The 19,193-nt window shown below is 39.5% G+C and overlaps 1 protein-coding gene across 3 annotated transcripts in view; it reads right to left on the reverse strand.

Annotated features, from left to right (window-relative positions):
- The window catches only part of mycbp2 (MYC binding protein 2), an 85,315-nt gene that overhangs the window by 16,866 nt on the left and 49,256 nt on the right, over positions 1–19,193 (reverse strand). The window contains exons 42-57 of one of the 3 annotated variants that reach the window (XM_084724666.1): positions 19,100–19,187; positions 18,882–18,931; positions 18,604–18,776; positions 18,080–18,224; positions 17,716–17,922; positions 17,112–17,167; positions 16,918–17,033; positions 16,412–16,509; positions 15,027–15,143; positions 12,700–12,840; positions 11,371–11,448; positions 9,583–9,807; positions 8,411–8,543; positions 8,203–8,328; positions 4,272–4,451; positions 1,638–1,742 (exon numbers count right to left, since the gene is read on the reverse strand). In XM_084724666.1, coding sequence (XP_084580792.1) covers positions 1,638–1,742; positions 4,272–4,451; positions 8,203–8,328; positions 8,411–8,543; positions 9,583–9,807; positions 11,371–11,448; positions 12,700–12,840; positions 15,027–15,143; positions 16,412–16,509; positions 16,918–17,033; positions 17,112–17,167; positions 17,716–17,922; positions 18,080–18,224; positions 18,604–18,776; positions 18,882–18,931; positions 19,100–19,187 — 2,038 coding nt within the window. The remainder of the gene's footprint in view (positions 1–1,637; positions 1,743–4,271; positions 4,452–8,202; positions 8,329–8,410; positions 8,544–9,582; positions 9,808–11,370; positions 11,449–12,699; positions 12,841–15,026; positions 15,144–16,411; positions 16,510–16,917; positions 17,034–17,111; positions 17,168–17,715; positions 17,923–18,079; positions 18,225–18,603; positions 18,777–18,881; positions 18,932–19,099; positions 19,188–19,193) is intronic. The other 2 variants (XM_084724667.1, XM_084724668.1) reach the window with 2 other exon arrangements.

Genomic DNA, 19,193 nt, shown 5'->3' on the forward strand with positions numbered 1-19,193 from the left:
TGAAGTGGGGCTGTATGAGGTACTTATCCATAGTCACTGTATTACCTACTAGGGGTGTTTTCTCCAGATCTACAATTCAATTTGACTTTTGATTTTAAGGCCTCAATTTGATTAAATTTGAACTTTTTTAAGCACAGATGGCAATCAACAGAAGACTGGTTTAATGCCTTGATATCTATTGTTTATATTTTCAAATTCTTCTTTAAAAGGATATAATGGCCAGTAAGCTACACTGTCGTCTTTGAAGCGTTGTTTTTTCTTCAAACACTGGCCGACGTGGGTAAAAATACTGTGAGAATAACCAATTCTGCTTTTTCATCTCGATTATTAAAATCGACAGCTCATTACAATTGTTTTTTTGCTTTAACATGATATAATATTCTCCACTTTGGAAAACCAGAGAGGAGCATGGAAGCATAGAAGCTAAACAATGTACTGCTGTGGATGGGGTGGGAAACAAAACACATTTAATCAGTTTAAGTGTAGGCTATATTTAGAATATATTCATTGCTTTACCTTGCCGTCAGACAGCCTTTTCTGATGGAAAGCTGTAGTTAGTTCAGTTAGTTAGTCTGTTTGTGTTACTGTGGTACTTCAGTGGTTAGTTTGGATACCTCAAAGTCACACAATAAGACAAGCAAACTAATTGATTGAGGCAGCAGTAGATCAGCAACCCCTGTGTTTTGCAAGTAAAATTGATACTTTTGCCAAAGGAGTCTAGTGGCTTTGGAGAGAGTGATATTTGGCTGGTGTTTTCCCATCAGAAAAGGCTGTGAGTCAAAAATGTAAAGCAGTGAAAATATTCTAAATATAGCATGCACTTTGACTGACTGTGGCTAAATATGTGTTGCTGCTGACCCTGTTCACAGCAGTGCATTACTTAGCTCCCGTACAGGCACTCCTCTCTGTCTCTCCAAACTAGGGGCTTTTTAACTGTATCTACTGTCAGTAATAAATTGGCCATCAATAGTACCTCATACAGCTCCACTTCAGATAATCCTAACTATCTGTTTTAACTCTAGGCACAACATATTTAAGACCTGAGTGAAAAATGTAATGTTAAAAATATAATGTAAAATGAAATGAAGGGCAGAAAGACAACGTAAGTCCCAAAGGTGAAAGATGTTAAGTCTTGTAAAGCAAATGACAAAAATGAGTGATATATTTTCTTTTACTTCACTCGCTGGGTGATTCTCCCACAGCTTCATGTTTCTAATACTGACAAACTCTGATATGGATGAAGATAGCTTGTGGACCATGGAAGAGCTGATGAAAGATGGATTCCAGCCCAGTCCTGTGACCTCACATACCAATACTGGTTCTAGCCTTAGTGATAACTTCAGAGTGGAAACTTTGGTAAGAACAAACCTCCTGGGAGCCTTTAGGTCCACCTATTTTTTATGCTGAACTGTAAATGAATAACGTGTTTATTATGCAACTGCAGTTTTCCTCTTTATTATAATATTGTGTTTAGCCTTGTCCTACATTAGGCCCACCACTTTTAAGGTGCCCAAAATGTTTTTCACAAGTTTACATATAAAACTCTTTGTTTATCAGAGAACACACTTTTTTTTTAATTAAATTCCTACCCACCCTCTGTTCAGTCTGAGAGGGGCATGCATGCTGTGATTACCCACCCTTTTGCCTTAGAGCGACAGATGAGAGAGCAGTACCATGCCCAGCCACGGACACACTGCTTTTGTGCACACGCTCGCGAGAAGCAAGGCTGCGTGATGAACCATCTACAGCGAAAAACAGTGGAGCAGGTAAACAAACAAGGCATGGAATGCAAGGAGGGGACCATCACAGAGAGAAAGAAAGAAAGCACAAAGAGGCAATGGCATCAAGTCAAGAAGTCGAAATAGACAGAGGCAAAGGACAACACGTTAAAGTGATGGGAAGATCAACAGAGAGGTAGAGAAACTGATAGACATGAAGAGAGAAACACTTACAGAAGAGGAAAAGAGAAATTACAGAGCCAGGGAGGTGTTGTGAGCACTATTTAAAAATTTATGCTTTCAATTTAATATTACGTATTGCCTCCTCCCCTCTTGTCGAGGGCCACAACACCTTTGGCATGACAGGAACACCTGTCAGTCAACTGGAAGTAGGGTTGGGTGCTCTTTTTGGGCTATTTTTGTCATTTCATTTTGCTCATTCAATGGTCTGTCTCAGAAGAATGAGTGAGAGCTGCTGCTCAGGCACAGACCCACATTCAACAGCACATCACACCCACCGAGCCAGAGATCGAGTGAGAGGGAAACAGCTAGTAGAACCTGAATATTTTAACGTCTAACATAGTGAAGTAAGGATTTATATCAACCAAACTGCAGCTGGAGATTGTTGGAACAGTGTAAAGACTAACCAAGGCAGTTTTGGGCAATTTTATTTTGTTTTTCTGTCAACTTTAAATGAAGTGTGTTCCATGATGCGTTAACAAGGCAGTTAAGCTCTTCTTAGTCTGGTAAAAGAGAGAAACCTGGATTCAGAAGATGTACAGTTGTCATTTTTTTTTAAATAAGGAAAATGACTGTAAGAATATTTCTTTTCTCAACACTGTATGAATTGATTTTGTTCATTTATTGGACATTGCATGTTCAATAAATGAACAAAATAATATGTCCAGGGCTCAATAAAAAATTATTGCCCGCTGCAAGCAAAATGCCATGCCGGAGTAGTAAATCTAGCAAATTACTTGCCTGACCAGACATATAGGAGGAAAAGAAGTGAACTATTTTGATAAACGATTAATTAATAGGTTTTTAACCTCTCAAATACAAATATTTCCCATTTACTATCATACTAAACTGAATATCTTTGTTTTGGACTGAAAAAACAAGAAATTTAAAGACATCTTCTTGGATCCTGAAAAACACTTTGAGGGACATTTTTCACTATTTTCTGCCATTTCATAGATGTAGCAGCCCTAGATTAAACATGACAATTACTTTTCGGTTGTTATTTGATAAACGCTGATAAATAAACCAATTTGTGCAAGGGAAAGTGAAAACTGGCCTAGGACAAGTATACATCTGACCCACCCAACATGGTGAAAAAAAAACTTGACAATGGCTGGTTGGAAAATTTTAACATATAGCCTAACACTGGAAGTTTGAAGAATACAAAAAAGAAAACATGCTCCAGAAACCTCAGTACCAAGTTTTATGGTGAAACAGTTCTCTATCCTGTAAAATAGGTTTAAGGGATCTCAAAGACAATACTGAGTTGTTTTTAACAACCAAATGCCAAGTATATCCATATAGCTCCAAGATCAAAATAAAAGTGTTTTAAATTCAAGTGACCATAGTGAGTTTAAAGCCCACATCCACAACAAGACTGATGGCATGAATGTAACAGCTTATCTATTGTCTAAATTGAGTACACAAATTATTAATTTATGCACACAGATTAGGTTTTTGTTCTCCCAGAGACCTTCCAGGCTCCACATGAAATTGACAATCAGGTTAAAAAAAACAAAAACAAAAAAAGATTACCACAATTAGAGAGAAAATAGCAATTGGGAGGGAAACACTGACAGGAAGAAAGAGAAGCAGGCCAACAGGCTGAAAGAGTCACATACAGATAAACAGATATTTTGGATCCTGTTCTAAGATAATCACGTTTAAAAAGTGGTGATTTGTATTTGAATTATATTAGTAAGGGTTACATGTAATATTGTGACTAGGCTGAAATTTCTAGGAAGTTATGGTAGACTAAAAACAAACATCTACTTAGACTACTGTTTTCATTTGCAGTAATGCCCTGGGCTGGTTGAGGTAGAAAATGAAAGCTGTTAATAAAGGATGAGAAATGCAGATCTGAAGTTAAAGCAGCAAGGAAGATGAAAAAAGGAAGAAAAAGCTGACTTAACAAGAGAGCAAGCAGAAAAATATGCAACTCAGCTTATTACTTAGCAGCATGTGGCGAAAAATATACCTTTTAACAAGACATTTAGTATTCAAGTTTGAAATCTTGTTTAAAAAAAACACCTGTTAATGCATATTTTTAAGGTGGTGTCAACCCCCCTTTAAAAAAAACAAAAAAACAAAACACAAGATTCAAACATTGAATAATAGATATGTTGTCTTGTTAAGGATATTTTGACACTGCATAACATAACGGCGCTGTTATGTGTCACACATCACTCCTGCCCTCCCCAGATAATCCATAAAATAAAATGAATACAGAACAAATCAGGAAAACAAAGAGCTGGGAGGAAAAGGATCAACACCTGTGCAAGCAAGCGCTGTCAGAAAGCAGGACAGACTTACTCAGAAGCTGTGGTTGTGGCTGAGACAGTTGGGAGGGGGATTGTCCAAACACAAATGGGCTGTGGACAAGGGAGGAGGAGGAGGGAGGTTGGGCGGCTTGCTCAAATACGGAGGAGGAGGGAGCTGCTGAGAGGAAGGGCCCAGACTGAATGGAATTCAGTATGGCACTCAACCGGTCACCTGCAAACATGGAGACAGAGGATGGGGAAAGACTACAGCTTATACTATGGTTCGTGGTTTCCAAAGGGGAAGAGGATCATTCAGTTTATTTTCTATCAGTCATTCAGGCATCTCCCACAGTGCAACAGATGTGCGAAATGGGAGGAGCTACTTTGAGGCTACAGGTCCCAGAAGGAAAAGTTCTATTTGTCTTCTCTTCACAGACATTGCTAGGAAAATGGCAGAAGGAGCACTCCAAGTGCTTCAAAGGGCATCCAAAAGGTGAGCAACTGGGCCAGGAATCATTTGCTCCTACTGGATGATTAAAAAGTTGAAAGGCAATAGAGAGTGTGAAGTACTATTCTCAAGAAACATTTGTTAATAAAATTCATTTTTTTTGTGCTGCCAACAGCAAGTTGAAGCAAAATACTACAATGTTAAAAATTTGTCAGTACGTTACACTAATCAAATAAGATTACTTTTACATTCTGTGTCAACATTAAATAAATCCAGCAGCTATGATGCAGCGGTGTTCCCATCTGCAATGACGAAGCATGCTGATTTTGGACCTCTGACTGGCTTCCTCTCCAGAGCAACTCAGCTGAGGCTCATGGACGTTGTATTATTTAGTGTGTCACATTTAGTGGCTGAAAGTTATGTGTTTTTTAATGTATTGTTAAAATATTTTATTATTAAAAGGGCGGAAAGAGATCTGCGGGGAAACATCAGAAATGCCGATTTTCAATCCCTAGCTGGCGGGAGGGGCATATCAGAGTCCCTGTTTGATTGGCAGCAGCTGGCAGGTTGCCAGAGTGCCGGCGTTCAGGCATGGTCACACATGCAGGAGATAGGCTATCTCCTGCCAAAGCGACCACCACTTCCACCTCTCTTCTAAACCGTACTGCAAGGATGGCGCATTTTTGTCAGCCTATCTGGTAACGTAGCATTCCTCTGGTTCCCTCCACAAAAAGACAAAGGGATTTTTCATGATGGTGTTAAATGTCCCTGACTACCTCTGTAGTCTCATTTAGTCACTTGTTAGCAAATGCCTTTTTTAAGAGACACATAAAAGCTTCAAAATTCACAAGTGAGGTATTTACTGATGGATTTTATGTCATGGGACAAAGTGTGAATATCTCTTAACCTTGTTTTAATCACAGGCCTTATTTCAGGCATATAACCGAAAACCCATTCAAAAACCCACTGACTTCAAGACGAGGGAACAGGAGGTGCAAATATGCTACCTCATACTGGCATTACCAGTGTTAGCTGTGTAATTTTGCTTGGTGAATGTTTGTTTGGCTCCTTCAACAAACTAAGGAGCAGGACCAGACAAGATAAGCAAGAGACTTTAGCAAGAAGACAAATGTGGGTTGTCTGTGGCTTTTGCGTCTGCTGTCTCACTCAGTGTGACACCTGTCCTGTCTATGATAGAACGCTGGTGTATCTGCTGAAATGATTCTGTCAAATAAGTGCGAAACTACAAGGTGCCAAACCAAAGAATATAAACTATTCATTTCTCCCTTTTGGTTTGTTTTTCTCAAAGGAGAACACAGGACAAGTGATTTACAAAGTTGTAGTATGCTGTGGCATGTAATGCAACTAAATTTCTGTTGGACTTTATTGTAAAACCGTACTGTTGTTAAATTATCCAAGCAACTCTTGCTTTTCTTTGGAGTGATGACAACATCATTACCAGACAACTTTTAAACAAGATGTTAAAAAATACTTCTAGAACCAGCAGCTCCTCCTATTTCGCAACTCTATTTGGGGAAAGAATACATAGAGGGAGGGGCAGAAAGGGGTCTCTTTTTATGTATGAATTTCTAGACTCCCTGCGTGCCGGGAGAAATTAGACTCTATATACTGCATACTGAGCTGACACCGCATCAGTCATCATTCAAAAGTCTCCCACTATTGTGACACAACTGACTAGCTATCATGTCATTTTTGAGCACAAACTCTAGAAAGTATATGAACAGAGTCTGCAATGTAGGTTTCTAAGAAGATACTGAAGTCTAGAGTTAACATCCATTGTCATTTCATCAATTGATGAAGCCAGAATTGGGAGCTTCGTTGAAGCCAAGACAGAGAAATCAGCCACCACAGCTGAATATTGAAGCCTGAGAAACCTGCCAATAAGGTTTCCCTTCCAACTTGCTCAAAGAGCTTTGGCACAAGCTGGCATATCAAGCAAGCTAACCAGTCTGAAGGTGATCCATTTAAAATGATAGATCAATCATACAAGTGGCTCCTGATTCAAAACCTTCCATTAGATGGTTCAGCAGGGGATATCACCTTGACCTATGGCTGCCAAGTTCCACAGCAGCAGTCTTCGAAGGGCTTGCACAAACATTCAAGATGCTTGTGGTTGTGTGATGTTTAGAGTGGTTCTGTTCAGGATACATGTGCTTACCCATGTAGCACTTTTCCTATTTATGCATTCTGGGGCAGACTGGTCATTAGGTATCCAAAAAAAAAAAAAAAAAAAAAAAAAAAAAACCTCCTCGTGAGGAGATATCGAAAATGACAAATGCTGAAAATGCATTAATGTATTCACCTCTCCATGTCACAAATATAGACTGTACTTCTCCCAGGTGTAACCACATCAGTAAGAAGTCTGTGCAAGTAGCCACTTACAGGGTCTTGCCTCAGTTTATACAAGCCAAAGTGACAATGAAATATTTCTTCTTATAAGAAGGTCACACAGAAGGCAAGATCCAGGTGCATTTCCATCACCCTCCTGACGAAAATAAAGCCCACACAGATTTGCCTTAAGCAAAGTGGAAAAAAAAAAAAAAAAGTGTAAATGGAGCCATAGGTATCTGAATAACCGTGGTTCTCTGATTAGCATGGCAGAGTGTCTCAACAGGCTCAGCCTACTTTTACAAGCAGTGAGGAAGAGTTAAGCCATTTGAAAGACAATTGATACAGCGTCAGCATGATATTGAGGCAGAAAGATACACAGACACATTTGGGGCCAGCCATTCCTTGATGGTAGAGGAGAATTAATGACTTCATTCAGATTTTCAGTGTTCAACCATATCTTTAAGAGATCAATGATTATGTAAATGATCAATTGTTGTCTAGGAGACTAAATTAAGGCACCAAGGGTAAAATCACAGACACACGTGTCCAGGGCCAGTAATTATGTTGGGCTAGCCCACAGGACCCCCAACTAAAAGGACCCCATAGCAGTCCAAATGATTGAAAGCACATTGACTGGCCCATGCACATAGACACAGGCATATGCCTGACATTGCAGAGATGTTAGGCATGAAATAACAACAGAAGACGCAATAAAAAGCATGCATAAATAAAAAGAGATGTGACTGATGGCTGTGGTTCTAAAGAGATTGACTGACTCATACTGGATCACATCTACCTTGTTGGTGTGCTGCTATAAACTGTAACGGATTTGTAAGTCCCTCTTGTTTTGAATAAAAGAAGACTTGTTATTGTAATATAACTGTATGACTAGAAATGGTGACCTGTATCAACTTGTGAGAAAAGCCTCAGTACAAAGCATGTGGAGAAGTCAAATAGAGTGTATGTTAAGATAAGGCAGAGAACAGTCAAGACAAGGATGCAGGGTGAAGTCAGAGGTGAGATTTACATCTGTAATCTTTGACTAAAGCCCGACGACTCAAACTTCAAATGAAAATGGACAGCAAAGTGGGTGTTGAAAGCAAAGTGATATGCAGATTAAGGATATGTTATTGATACATAAGTCTATCTCTTAAAACCTACTCTACCACCACAATAACCTCACCTTTGTTGTTGGAGATGCCATAGTCAAAGCCCTGTGCTCCATTTGAAGTTGTGGCTCTATTGAAGGCCTGCACAGAGAAAGGGCTGGGCGGTGGAGTCTGAGCCCCGTGCTCAAGCAGTGCTTGTTCTATAAGAGCAAATTACATGATATTAGGTTACAATGCATCACATTTTGAGGTTCACAGTTTTCCCCAGTGAGCATAGCTTACCATCATCGTGGCGCAGGTACTGATTTCCCCCACGGTCTCTGGCCAGTGACCAGGCCTCTCCTTCATCACTCTCACAGAACTCCACCACACTGTTCTTATCCAGCTGTACCCAGGTCCCCTCTGAGTTGACCACCTGATACACAAACAACACTCTTTATCCATACTCACACACATACTCAGCACTTGTCAAACACATTCGCACACTCTGACAACCCTCATCTACCAGAAAAATAGCCATTTTTCAGTCCATACATGTTTTTACTACACAGACAAAACCATGGCACAAACTTGACTACAGTAGATCATTAACATGCAAACATTCAATTCATCTGATTGACACATACAAATTCCACAGCAGCAGATCACATGAATTTGATTTTGTGTATCAGCAGACACTGTGGGACAAAACTTATGTAGCTCAAATAAAAAAACTTACTATAAGAAAGGGGAGCTTATTGAAAGGTAAATGCATGTGGTTGTTTTTTTCTCAATTCCCTGAAATATTATTATTTTGGGAAAAACAGACATAGATGGAAGTATTAGTATGTGCAGGTTGCACCTCTGAGATCCAGACAAGGCATTCCAGCACAGGCTCAGAGAGGAAACTATTGAACAGCATGACACACCACAGCAGCCAATGACAGGTCATATCCAAAAGAGGGGAGGCTCCACTCATCACCAGGCCAGAGACAATTTAGACAGTTCAAAGTACCAAGTTATTGACAGGGTTGTTAAAAGTGCAAGAAAGTTACAGTCAAGGCACAGAAAGGCTCCAGCATTGTGTGATCAGACTTCCACTGACAAGTCTTGAGGCAGCTGAGTAAGACGCCCTGAAACTGCAATGGATTTATAAATAAAACTGAAAATTAGTAAGTCAGAAAGCACGCGAAAATGATTCAGCCACAGGAGTTGGTAAGACCTCAACGAGCGGAAAGATACAGAACACACACCCACACCCAGAAGCACCTGATGTATTCCCGTTAGACAAAGAGATTACAGGCTTTACATTCAAAATCAATTCAGTTTAGGAAAAAAGAGGGAGCTCTAACTTCTGAGAATTAAGGCCAAAATCTACTAACATCAGCTACCTTACATTACGTGATCTATACAGACTGATTTATTCAAATCCTGCCACAAAAAACACAATTGCATTATTTGGGGTGAGTGCGTACCTCGCCTATGGCCTTGACCTTGTTGCCAAGAACTAACATTCCAATGGGGATACCCCTAAGGTTTGGGCAGCTTCTGATGTTGTGACCAGAGGGGCCGGTCTTCACTACCTTATAAAGCCCCGGGCCGCCGCCCTGCCCTGCCCTGTTCTGCACCCGAATGGGGGCCTCGTGGGAAGGGCAGCTGCTCACCTCCTTTACGTTCTCCTCCGACTGGCCCCTGACCTCCTGCAAGAGGTGAGAGCATGGATTAGAGCCAAAGTACAGCAACACAACAACAGGCTGCAACAATGTAAAAGACCAGGACAAGCTTCAGACTTTAAAGTCCTGAAATATTATGGCGAAAAGGCAACTGTTAGGAGTGTCACAGGGAGTTGTTGTAAAAGAGCAAGTATGCCTAACCAGGGCCTTTCTCAAAGATGAACCATAGTTCTCTCATATTTCTCATTTTAGTCAGCTATAAAGAGCAATTATAAATCAAATGGCACTGTGGTGTGTGGTCTTAACATTCTTAAGGGGACAGTTCATCCCAAAATCAAAAATACATGTTTACCCATAGTGCTATTTATCAGTCTCAATTGTCTGGTGTGAGTTATATCAACCATTGAGATGTCTGCTTTCCAGAGCAATCTCAATACCAGAATTTTAACCTTCGATATGAGACTCGATATCAATCAAACGGTTTGTCCCTGTTTCCAGTCTTTAAGGCTGAGCTGAGCTAACCTGCTGCTCGTTGTATCTTAGTATTAACTGGACAGATGTGAGGATTATTGCAACTGTTTTTGACTGATGTCACAACTGTGATGTGATTTTTGCGATATTTCATTGAAGGACATATTGAGATGACTGTGTGTTTTTGTGGCGATATGGACTAAGCAGAAATGCTTTTTTGTAACATCTTTAAAGGGCCACAGGTTGGAATTGAACCCATAGCTGCTGTAGAGGACTGATGCCTCAGTACCTACCAATATGCACCTGAAACTCAAAGATTCAAGTTTATCTAAAGAAGTAAATTATCGCAACAAAACATTATTAGTTGGCAAAACTTTTTCAAAACTTAAAGAGTTTGAGCTTTCTCAACTTTTTCATATTAAAGTGTATTTCCTAAAATGTTAAACTAATCCTTTACTCTGTGAAGCTGTGTCATGCCCAGATACTAGTTTTAAAATGACTAAATATCACATGACATGGATAACTGAAAATATACTGTTTATAGATTTTCGTCCTCACCAGCAGTAAGTGATATTCCTAACCACCGCCTTCCAGATTGAAAATGCATTACTATATATACAGTTAAAAGTTATATAATTGAAGATCCAAGCACTCGCAGTAGATACAACATATGAATTCAACATTGTAATTATGCACTTAAATGACCAATAGACAATGGGCCTACTCATATGAAGTACAATGTTCAGACAGTCTGAAGGGAGGCATGCTATGACACACAATGATACAGTACTATATCACAAGCCTTATAAACAAGACCTCATGCCACAGATTGGACATTAGTATCTTCAACCCCATGCAACATACAAGCTTGAATAGTAATTGCTTAAAAATCCAAAATGTGATCACTGCAGGAGTCTATGGGACACACAATACGTCTCTGTTTCGACAAAATTAAACAAAACAGACAACCATGCAACTGTGGTTCAACCTCTTATGCCTGATTGTAACACTGTGAGAGGACTACTACGTCACAAGGGGTTCAAGAGGACAAGTAGAGCAACAGATAGATGATTAGCTATGGGGCAGTCAAGCTATTTATCCCTCCATCATCCAACTCACCTGTGGTGGGAATATAGTTAAGGGAGTCCACGACAAAAAGCTGGTATCCCTGACTCCTTGGCTAGCGTTAAAGACATTCTGAGCAACAGATCGTGAGACAGTCAAGAAACAGTAGACGATTCGAGAGAGGAGAGAAAACAGGATGGGGGAAGACGCTCATATTTTTTTGGAAGAAAAAAAAAGTTTTTTGGCTTGACACCTCTGGAATTAGCAGCATCAGAGGTGATTTGAGAAGACGAAGAAGGGAGAACAGAATCGTGAAATCATGGAGCAATGATTAAAAAGGGGCCATGAGGAGCTGTCAAATATTTTAAAACACTTAACATAAAGTGTGGAATCAAATGCATCAAAAAAAAACCCAGTTGCTGGGGCAGAAAAAAATTTAAAGTTCACTCCAAACACCACAGGGCAATTATTTCCAAATCTACGACTAAACAAAAGACGTATACAGAAGAAACTTCCAAAAAAATTCCCCTCTTGGATGATGTAGTGTGTCATGCTGTTCAGACAGAGACCTTACATGGAAGCCTTGTAGCACCTAAAGCATCCCAATGCAAAGGTGGAATTGTAGAACAATAGAGGTACAATTTCCCATTCAAACATTGTGGACCAGTGACTGCTTCATGACAGAAAACCACCTGGACATTAATATCTGCTCTTTCAGATACCTTCCTAATTACTGCAATATTTTTAAATGATATCCAGTCATATAACTTATTTGATTCTGTATATTATGGCGGTTTTGTGACATGGAGCAAAAATGTGAGCAAAACCCTTGTTATCACATGCTGTGATGTGTGAGTGTTATGAATTGTGAGCAAGAGGCAATGAGGAAAAGAAGACTGAACAGTGCAAACTAACCAACTTGATCACATGATGAAATTGCTCCTTTACTACCTTTTTTATTATCTGTCAATTCCTGCATTGGGGCTCACTTCAATGGACTGAACATATACTACCTAGGCATGTGAGCATTTGTGTCTAACTAAACACTTAGTGATCGCGCTATGGTAAACCTTTTGCCTTCAAACATGAGTTAATGCATGCACTCTTCCAGCTGCTGCTGTTCCTTTGCACAGTGTGTTAGTGAAAGTTTCATACTCAATGTTGCTGAAATAGATGTTTCATGCAAGAGAACCCCCCAGCAGTTAATACTCTGATGAAGTTCTCATTTTACCATGCTTCAAGTACATTTGGGGAGTAGATGCCAAACACTGAAGTCCTTGAAACAAAGATGATCTCTGAGTTTTCCCCCCCAAATGAACAGCACAGGAGCCTCTTTCATGATTAAACTGAGACAGAATGCTCAGCAGGCCTTCTTCTACTTACGTCGGCTGGGACCAGTAGGCTCCGGCCCAGGTGCTGGTTAAAAGAGAGGCACCAGGCTTCAGTGTACCCATTCATGCTGGGAACATACTTCTTTACTGTTTCATCATTGAGCCTGAGCCACACACCATCATCATTGTGGATCTACGGGGGAAAACAAGCAACAGAGCAGAGCCATGCCGTCCTGTTACTATGGGCACAGGATGGGCAGCACCCTCACAAACACACACACACACACAACACTACTGAGGCTGCAGGAAAGTCTTAAGTCTAATTAGAGAACAGTCAACTGAGGTTATAGCAGGTCTCTACAGGTTGAGAGTTAAGATATTGTGCAGAACTGGTAAATATGCTAAACATGTGTTTTATTACACTAAAACCATTAGGTAAATAGTTTGAGTGCTACAATTTTTATTTGGATTTACAACTCCAATTCCCTATAAGTTGGGACACTGTGTAAAGCAAAAATAAAAACAGAATGCAATGATTTGCAAATCTGTTTCAAACTATAATCAACTGAATACAGTCCAAAGACAAGATATTTAAAGTTCAAAAGATAAACTTCATTGTTTTTTTGTAAATATACACTTATTCTGAATTTGATGCCTGTAACACATTCCAAAACAGTTGGGACAGGGGTGTGTTTACCACTGTGATACATTGGTGTCTCTTATAACAACACTCAGTCAGCGTTTGGGAACTGAGGACACTAAATGTTGAAGCTTTGAAAGTGAAATTCTTTCCCATTCTTGCTTGCACTTCAGGTGCTCAGCAGCCTGGGATCTCGTATTTTAGAATGTTGTATTTTGCGCTTCATAATGCACCACACATTTTCATTGGAAGACACGTCAGGACTGCAGGATCAGGACAATCTAGTACCTGCAATCTTTTACTACAAAGCCAAACTGTTATAACACATGCAAAATGTGGCATTGTCTCACTGAAATAAGCAGGGACATCACTGAAAAAGACGCTGTCTAGATCAGTGGTTCCCAACATAGCATATTATTTTTGATTGACAGCAAAAAAAAAACACTTTTAATTAGTTTTGCCTACAGATATTTGTAGAAACTGTGATTAAATTCACATGTGCAAATCTAATTTTGACAACCTCAGAACAGACAAAGTCTTGGGGAGCCCCTGTGATCTCTGGCGCCCCAACCTGGGGCCTGGACCCCTAGTTGGGAATCAATGGACTAGATGACAGTCTATGTTGCTCCAAACCTTGTATGTGCCTCACAACATTAATGGGGCTTTCAAAGATTTTTGAACTTTGAGCTGGTAACCGTCTGGATGGCCCTTTTCCTCTTCGGCCCAGAGGACACAATGTCCACAATTTCTGAAAACAATCTGAAATGTCAACTTGTCATAACCATAGAATACCTCCACTTACTGTCAGTCCATCTCAGATGACCTTGGGCCCAGAGATGTCAGGGACATTTACTTTGCATGTTAGAACTCGACTTTGTAGATGCAGTGACAAACTGTGTTTACCGACAACAGTTTTTTGAAGTGTTCCAGAGCACACTTAGTCAAACATTTTATACAATTATGTCGGTTTTTAATGCAGTGCTGCCTGAATGATCAAATGTTACAGGCATTCAATGTTTCTGTAGAGAGATTTCTCCAGATTCTTTTAATATTTTAAGGATTTTAGAAAGTGAAAAACCTAAATTCCTTGTAATTGTGTGTTCAGAGACGCAAGATACAATTTTTCTGAACTTTTCAAGGATGTCCCTTTAATACTCAATCATAATACTATTAACTGTTACCAATTGACCTGTTGATGTGTGCAATTTTTTTTTTTTTGAGTATTCTCCAACTTTCCCAGTCTTTTGTCGCTACTGATTTTTTAAAACATGTTGCAGGCATCATATTCAGAGTGAGTGTATATTTATTAGTTTTTTGAACATTAAATATCTTGTTTTTGTACTGTTTTACACAACGTCACAACTTTTTTGGAATTAGTGTTGTAAAAGCATCAGCTGGATTTATGGTGGTGCAGGCATTCAAGCCTTTCATGTAGCCTCAGAGTGCCTTGCAAAAGTATGGAGCAAAATAAAGTAAGAGCAACAAATTTATAAGATTTGAAAAAAAAAGTAGTTATTTTTTAGAGAGGTAATAACACATAATACATAGGAGCCATCAAAGAGGACCTAAAACTACTTAACACTATTAATCTAGACAAAAAAATATAGGATTACAATATTAATGATTATATCCTTACTGATTTAAAGAAGAGACAAGGAAATAGAGTAAAAGTGGATAGTGCTCCGGCTAATATACTTATATAGTATAACTTATAGTCGGCCTGGTCTAAAGTCAATTACCTCGTCAATGAAAGTGATGGTGCCATTGACATGCACTATGCCTATCTGTTCGCTCTGCAGGGAGGGGTGACTACGCACACGCAGGCCTGCGCTGTCCTTGGACACAAATTTGCGAACCTGAGAGAAGCAGAGGGGAGATGGAGACTGTGAGCGGCAGGAGCAAAGAATAGAAAGAAACAAAAAGACAAGAAGTGCAGCAGGAGGAGAAGGAAGAGGAAGCAGGACAACTTCACAGAGGGAGACAGCATGCATTAACCTACACAGAGCCTGCTTCCAGGTACACGCATAGAAACAGCGAATGGTGAGGAAACTTTAGGAGCTCTATTTTCAATAGCACCAGTTGGATGAAGTTAGTCTGAATATTGCTCTCTCCATCTACATTTATACTGGTGCATGAAAAACCAGGGAACACACATTCAAAAGTAGTATACACAGCACTTTTGCTTGTTTTCCCATGGACTGCAAAATCAAAATACCACAAGTTTCACAAAGTGATGATGAACCCAACATCCTTAATATCAGTTTGATGCATTGTCTACATTTAAGTAATTTGGACTCACTTTTTTGAGGGATTTTTACTTATGTTACTTATATTTTACTTATATCCAAACAAGAGGACCCACAGCCTCTGTAGATGTAAACGGCTCATTCTAAGGACAAAGACACAACTATTCTTATTTCAGGTAATTATACCCAAATGAAACAATAACAATATTCTGCGAACAGACAACCCCTACATCTTACCCTCTGATCCTCTAATACAGTATATAGCTTGATGATATCATGTGCAACATATTTCCAAGCTTATTGCTTATTTGCCCAGTGCATTCAGCAAAGAGAAGCAACATCACACTACAGTCTTCTCTCTTATCATCTGATAAAAGACAACATGATCAAAGCCTGGTGGCCCTGGTTTTTAGTCTGCCAAGTCTTGATTAAAATATCTTCCTCTTTGCCTTACCAAATGTCTAAATTTATTCACTAGTTTATACTGGATCCCCATCGCTGATTTCTATGACCAGCATTTGTTTTGTTTGTCAGACCAGCAAACCAAACAATGAACTGCAAAGTGGTGCCAAATAAGATGTCAATTCTTGGTGAGAATGGGAATACAGTGTTAACAACCCTTTCAGATGACAGGGAATTCCTTATTTCTTTCATATGACAGGGAATTCCTTATTTCCTTTTCTTAGTTCATATCAAAATTCAGCTCTTAGAGAAATAGTTTAGTTACAATTTGGTGATGAGAGGTAAACAAGACAGGACACATTGTTTTTGGTCTCTGTTGAGTTGTATTTTAATGGGTGGTTGCAAGCAGGCATGAAGTTCGTAGGTGTGTTTATGTGTCACTGCTGGTGAACTGAAAGAAAAAAAAAAGAGCTCACCTTGCTCGGCTGAGGTTCAGCCTTTGGTTTGACCATCTGAGTACCTGGTGGTATCATGCCTTTGGGAGGGTCTTTGACTTCTACTTCCAAACCAGCATCTAAAAGAAAAGAACACTTACAGCTCAATATCCATCCATATCCATTCTGAAAGTTTTCATGTTTTTAAAATATTAATTCATATAACATAATACATAGCAGCTGCATTATATGGTGCCATTTGGTGGGGCTTAAGGAGTTGGAGATGGTGATCAGTGCATACCTTAGGCCTGGGCTATAAAACAATAGTGATACATAAAGGCAACAGACACTTCATTAATAGCAATAAAACAATTGCTAAACTGTTAAAAGATAAGGGCACATCAGCCTTGATAAATAAAGTTAAATTATCAGTAATGACAGAAGTTATACATTTTATCATGATTTCATGATGATGATTTTATCACGACCTCATTTCATAGTGTTTGAGGACAAACGAGCTGTTCTTACAGACATTTATACTAACATACCTATTTCAATGCCGTCAATGGTGACATGGATTGTATAGAGGCCTACTGCTCCTGGAGTCCAGTTGGCGCTGTACGTTCCATCAGTGTTGGCACGAATCAGCATGTTCTCACTGGGTCTGTGTGGGAAATGATCAGATTGAAGTAGACTGTATCTCACTGAGAAAGGTGTTTTGTTTCAGCATATTTTCACTGACCTCTTTGGGGTGGGGGAAGCAAAGCGCAGCTCTTCAAATGAGTAGTTTTCATATGCCTGAAAAAGACAAAGAGCACCAGCATGAAGGTACCAATAAAAACTGGTCTACTAAAACATGGAATTTGACAATTTTACAGATAAAGTGACATTTTTATATGCCCTAAATCAAAACTGTACATTATATTTATCTCAGTCTGTTGGAAGTCAGTCAGTCTCTATGAATTATGTTTCCATACACACCCTGTGTGCATGAATTATTTTGCCAGACTTCATTTTCTGTTTTATAAACTTTCATTTTATACTGCATAGCACACACTGTTATTCTGTCATTTTGCTGTCCATGTCTTAACTTGTCAATTTACTCTTATTTTTTCTTTTCCAATTAAATTTCAATTATTCTGCTTTATTTTATTTTCTCTTTGCTTGTAGTTGACAATACTGTCATGTCTACATCTGCAGGTCTGAAATGCAATAACTTGATTTTGACAATGACTTGACAGATTTGACAACAGCCCAATAGCTCCCACTTGTGGAGCATATGCAGACTCCCAAAGGTAAACCAGTGAGTTTTTCTGTGAGTTATGAGAGAGTTACATGAGGCTCACCTTCATCATGGTAATAGCAATGTATCGAGCCTCTTTCACAATCATTGGCTCGTAAGTGGCTTCCAGCTTGGGCATCGGCAAGCCTCCAAAGGTTAGGTCAGGGCCAGAAGATGAAGGTGAGGAGCTTCCAGGCAGCCGCTGCAGCTTCCTTACATTCTCAGGCTGCATCGACTTCTTCTGTGATACAGGAACAGCCTTCACCTCCACCTGGACATGCAAGAGATGATATACATGGAAGGATGGTGAACAACAACTCAAATTAACTACTTTGGAGATTCATCACTGCAGGAAAATTATTCTGTCATTTCAGTTTTATAAAATATTTATCTCATGAAAGTAGAGAAGCCAAAACATTCACTCTGACCTTCATGTTAGGAACATGCACGACATCTCCATACTGGTCTTTGGTCTGTACGACCACGGTGGCTGGCCATCCACAGCGTATGTCATCTTTGTTCAGGATCAGAGATGTCTTCTGGGGGTCTGCATAAGAGTCTGGCTGTAGCCACCTGGATCAAATAAATAATTTTCAATTTTCATCCTTACTTTTTCTAGTATTATCAAATGGGTTTCATCCATGCAAAGATGCATTCTATGTATTCTAATCTCATCTTCATCTTATTTTTAGATGTGGGTTTTATTTATTTATTTTTTTTTCATGTGAGGCACTTGATGCATGTAATTTCTTTGTTGTAAATCATTCGGACTGCATTTCTTGAGAGAGACAGGGTGGTTCATTACTAATGTGTAATGAGGGAGTCTTGCAGGGTCAAAACTAAACTACAATTTACAAAACCTATTTCAAAACGACAAATGCACAGTTCATATTTTGCAGCTGTCAGGGGAATTAACAGAGTTGTGAAGGCTGGTAGCCTCGACAACCATTACCTGGCCAGACGTCCTCCACTTGAGTTCTGTACACAGGTGATGAAGTCTTCAAGGAAAGAGTGCTCATTGGTTTGTAGGTGCAGGGGCAGATTTCCCTCCAGGGCCTCCAGGATGGTGGGGGAGTGAGACAAGGCCAGACCCTTTCCAAGGATCCCAGAGTGGGACTTACACACCTAGGTGAGGTAAAGGAAATAAGAATCAAGGAAAGAACGGTGCTGAAGAGATACAAAGACTAAATGAGTCTGAAGGAATAATTATGAACTTTTGAGATGCCTCACCTGAAGAGAGGCTTCCTCGAGAATCTCAAGATCTTCCTCCAATTCATTACCTCAAATTAAAAAAAAAAGATTAGAATAATGGATGAATGATTTACTCAGGATGTTACACAATATTTATTTGCTTCCAGCAGTCACACAGAATATGTATCATGGATTAACAGAAAAACAGGTTATTCACAACAGCACAAGCAAATTCCCCCATTCAGTGTGTTCCATACCTATAGGGAGAGCCAGGTCTTTCTTCATCAGGGCTGCAGCACACACACTGCCCAGGTAGGCTAACTCTTTCTCGAGCAGGATGGTGCCCTGAAA

Source organism: Lutjanus erythropterus, chromosome 8 (assembly GCF_056507025.1).
Source record: "Lutjanus erythropterus isolate fLutEry1 chromosome 8, fLutEry1.hap2, whole genome shotgun sequence".
Lineage (NCBI taxonomy): Eukaryota > Metazoa > Chordata > Actinopteri > Lutjaniformes > Lutjanidae > Lutjanus > Lutjanus erythropterus.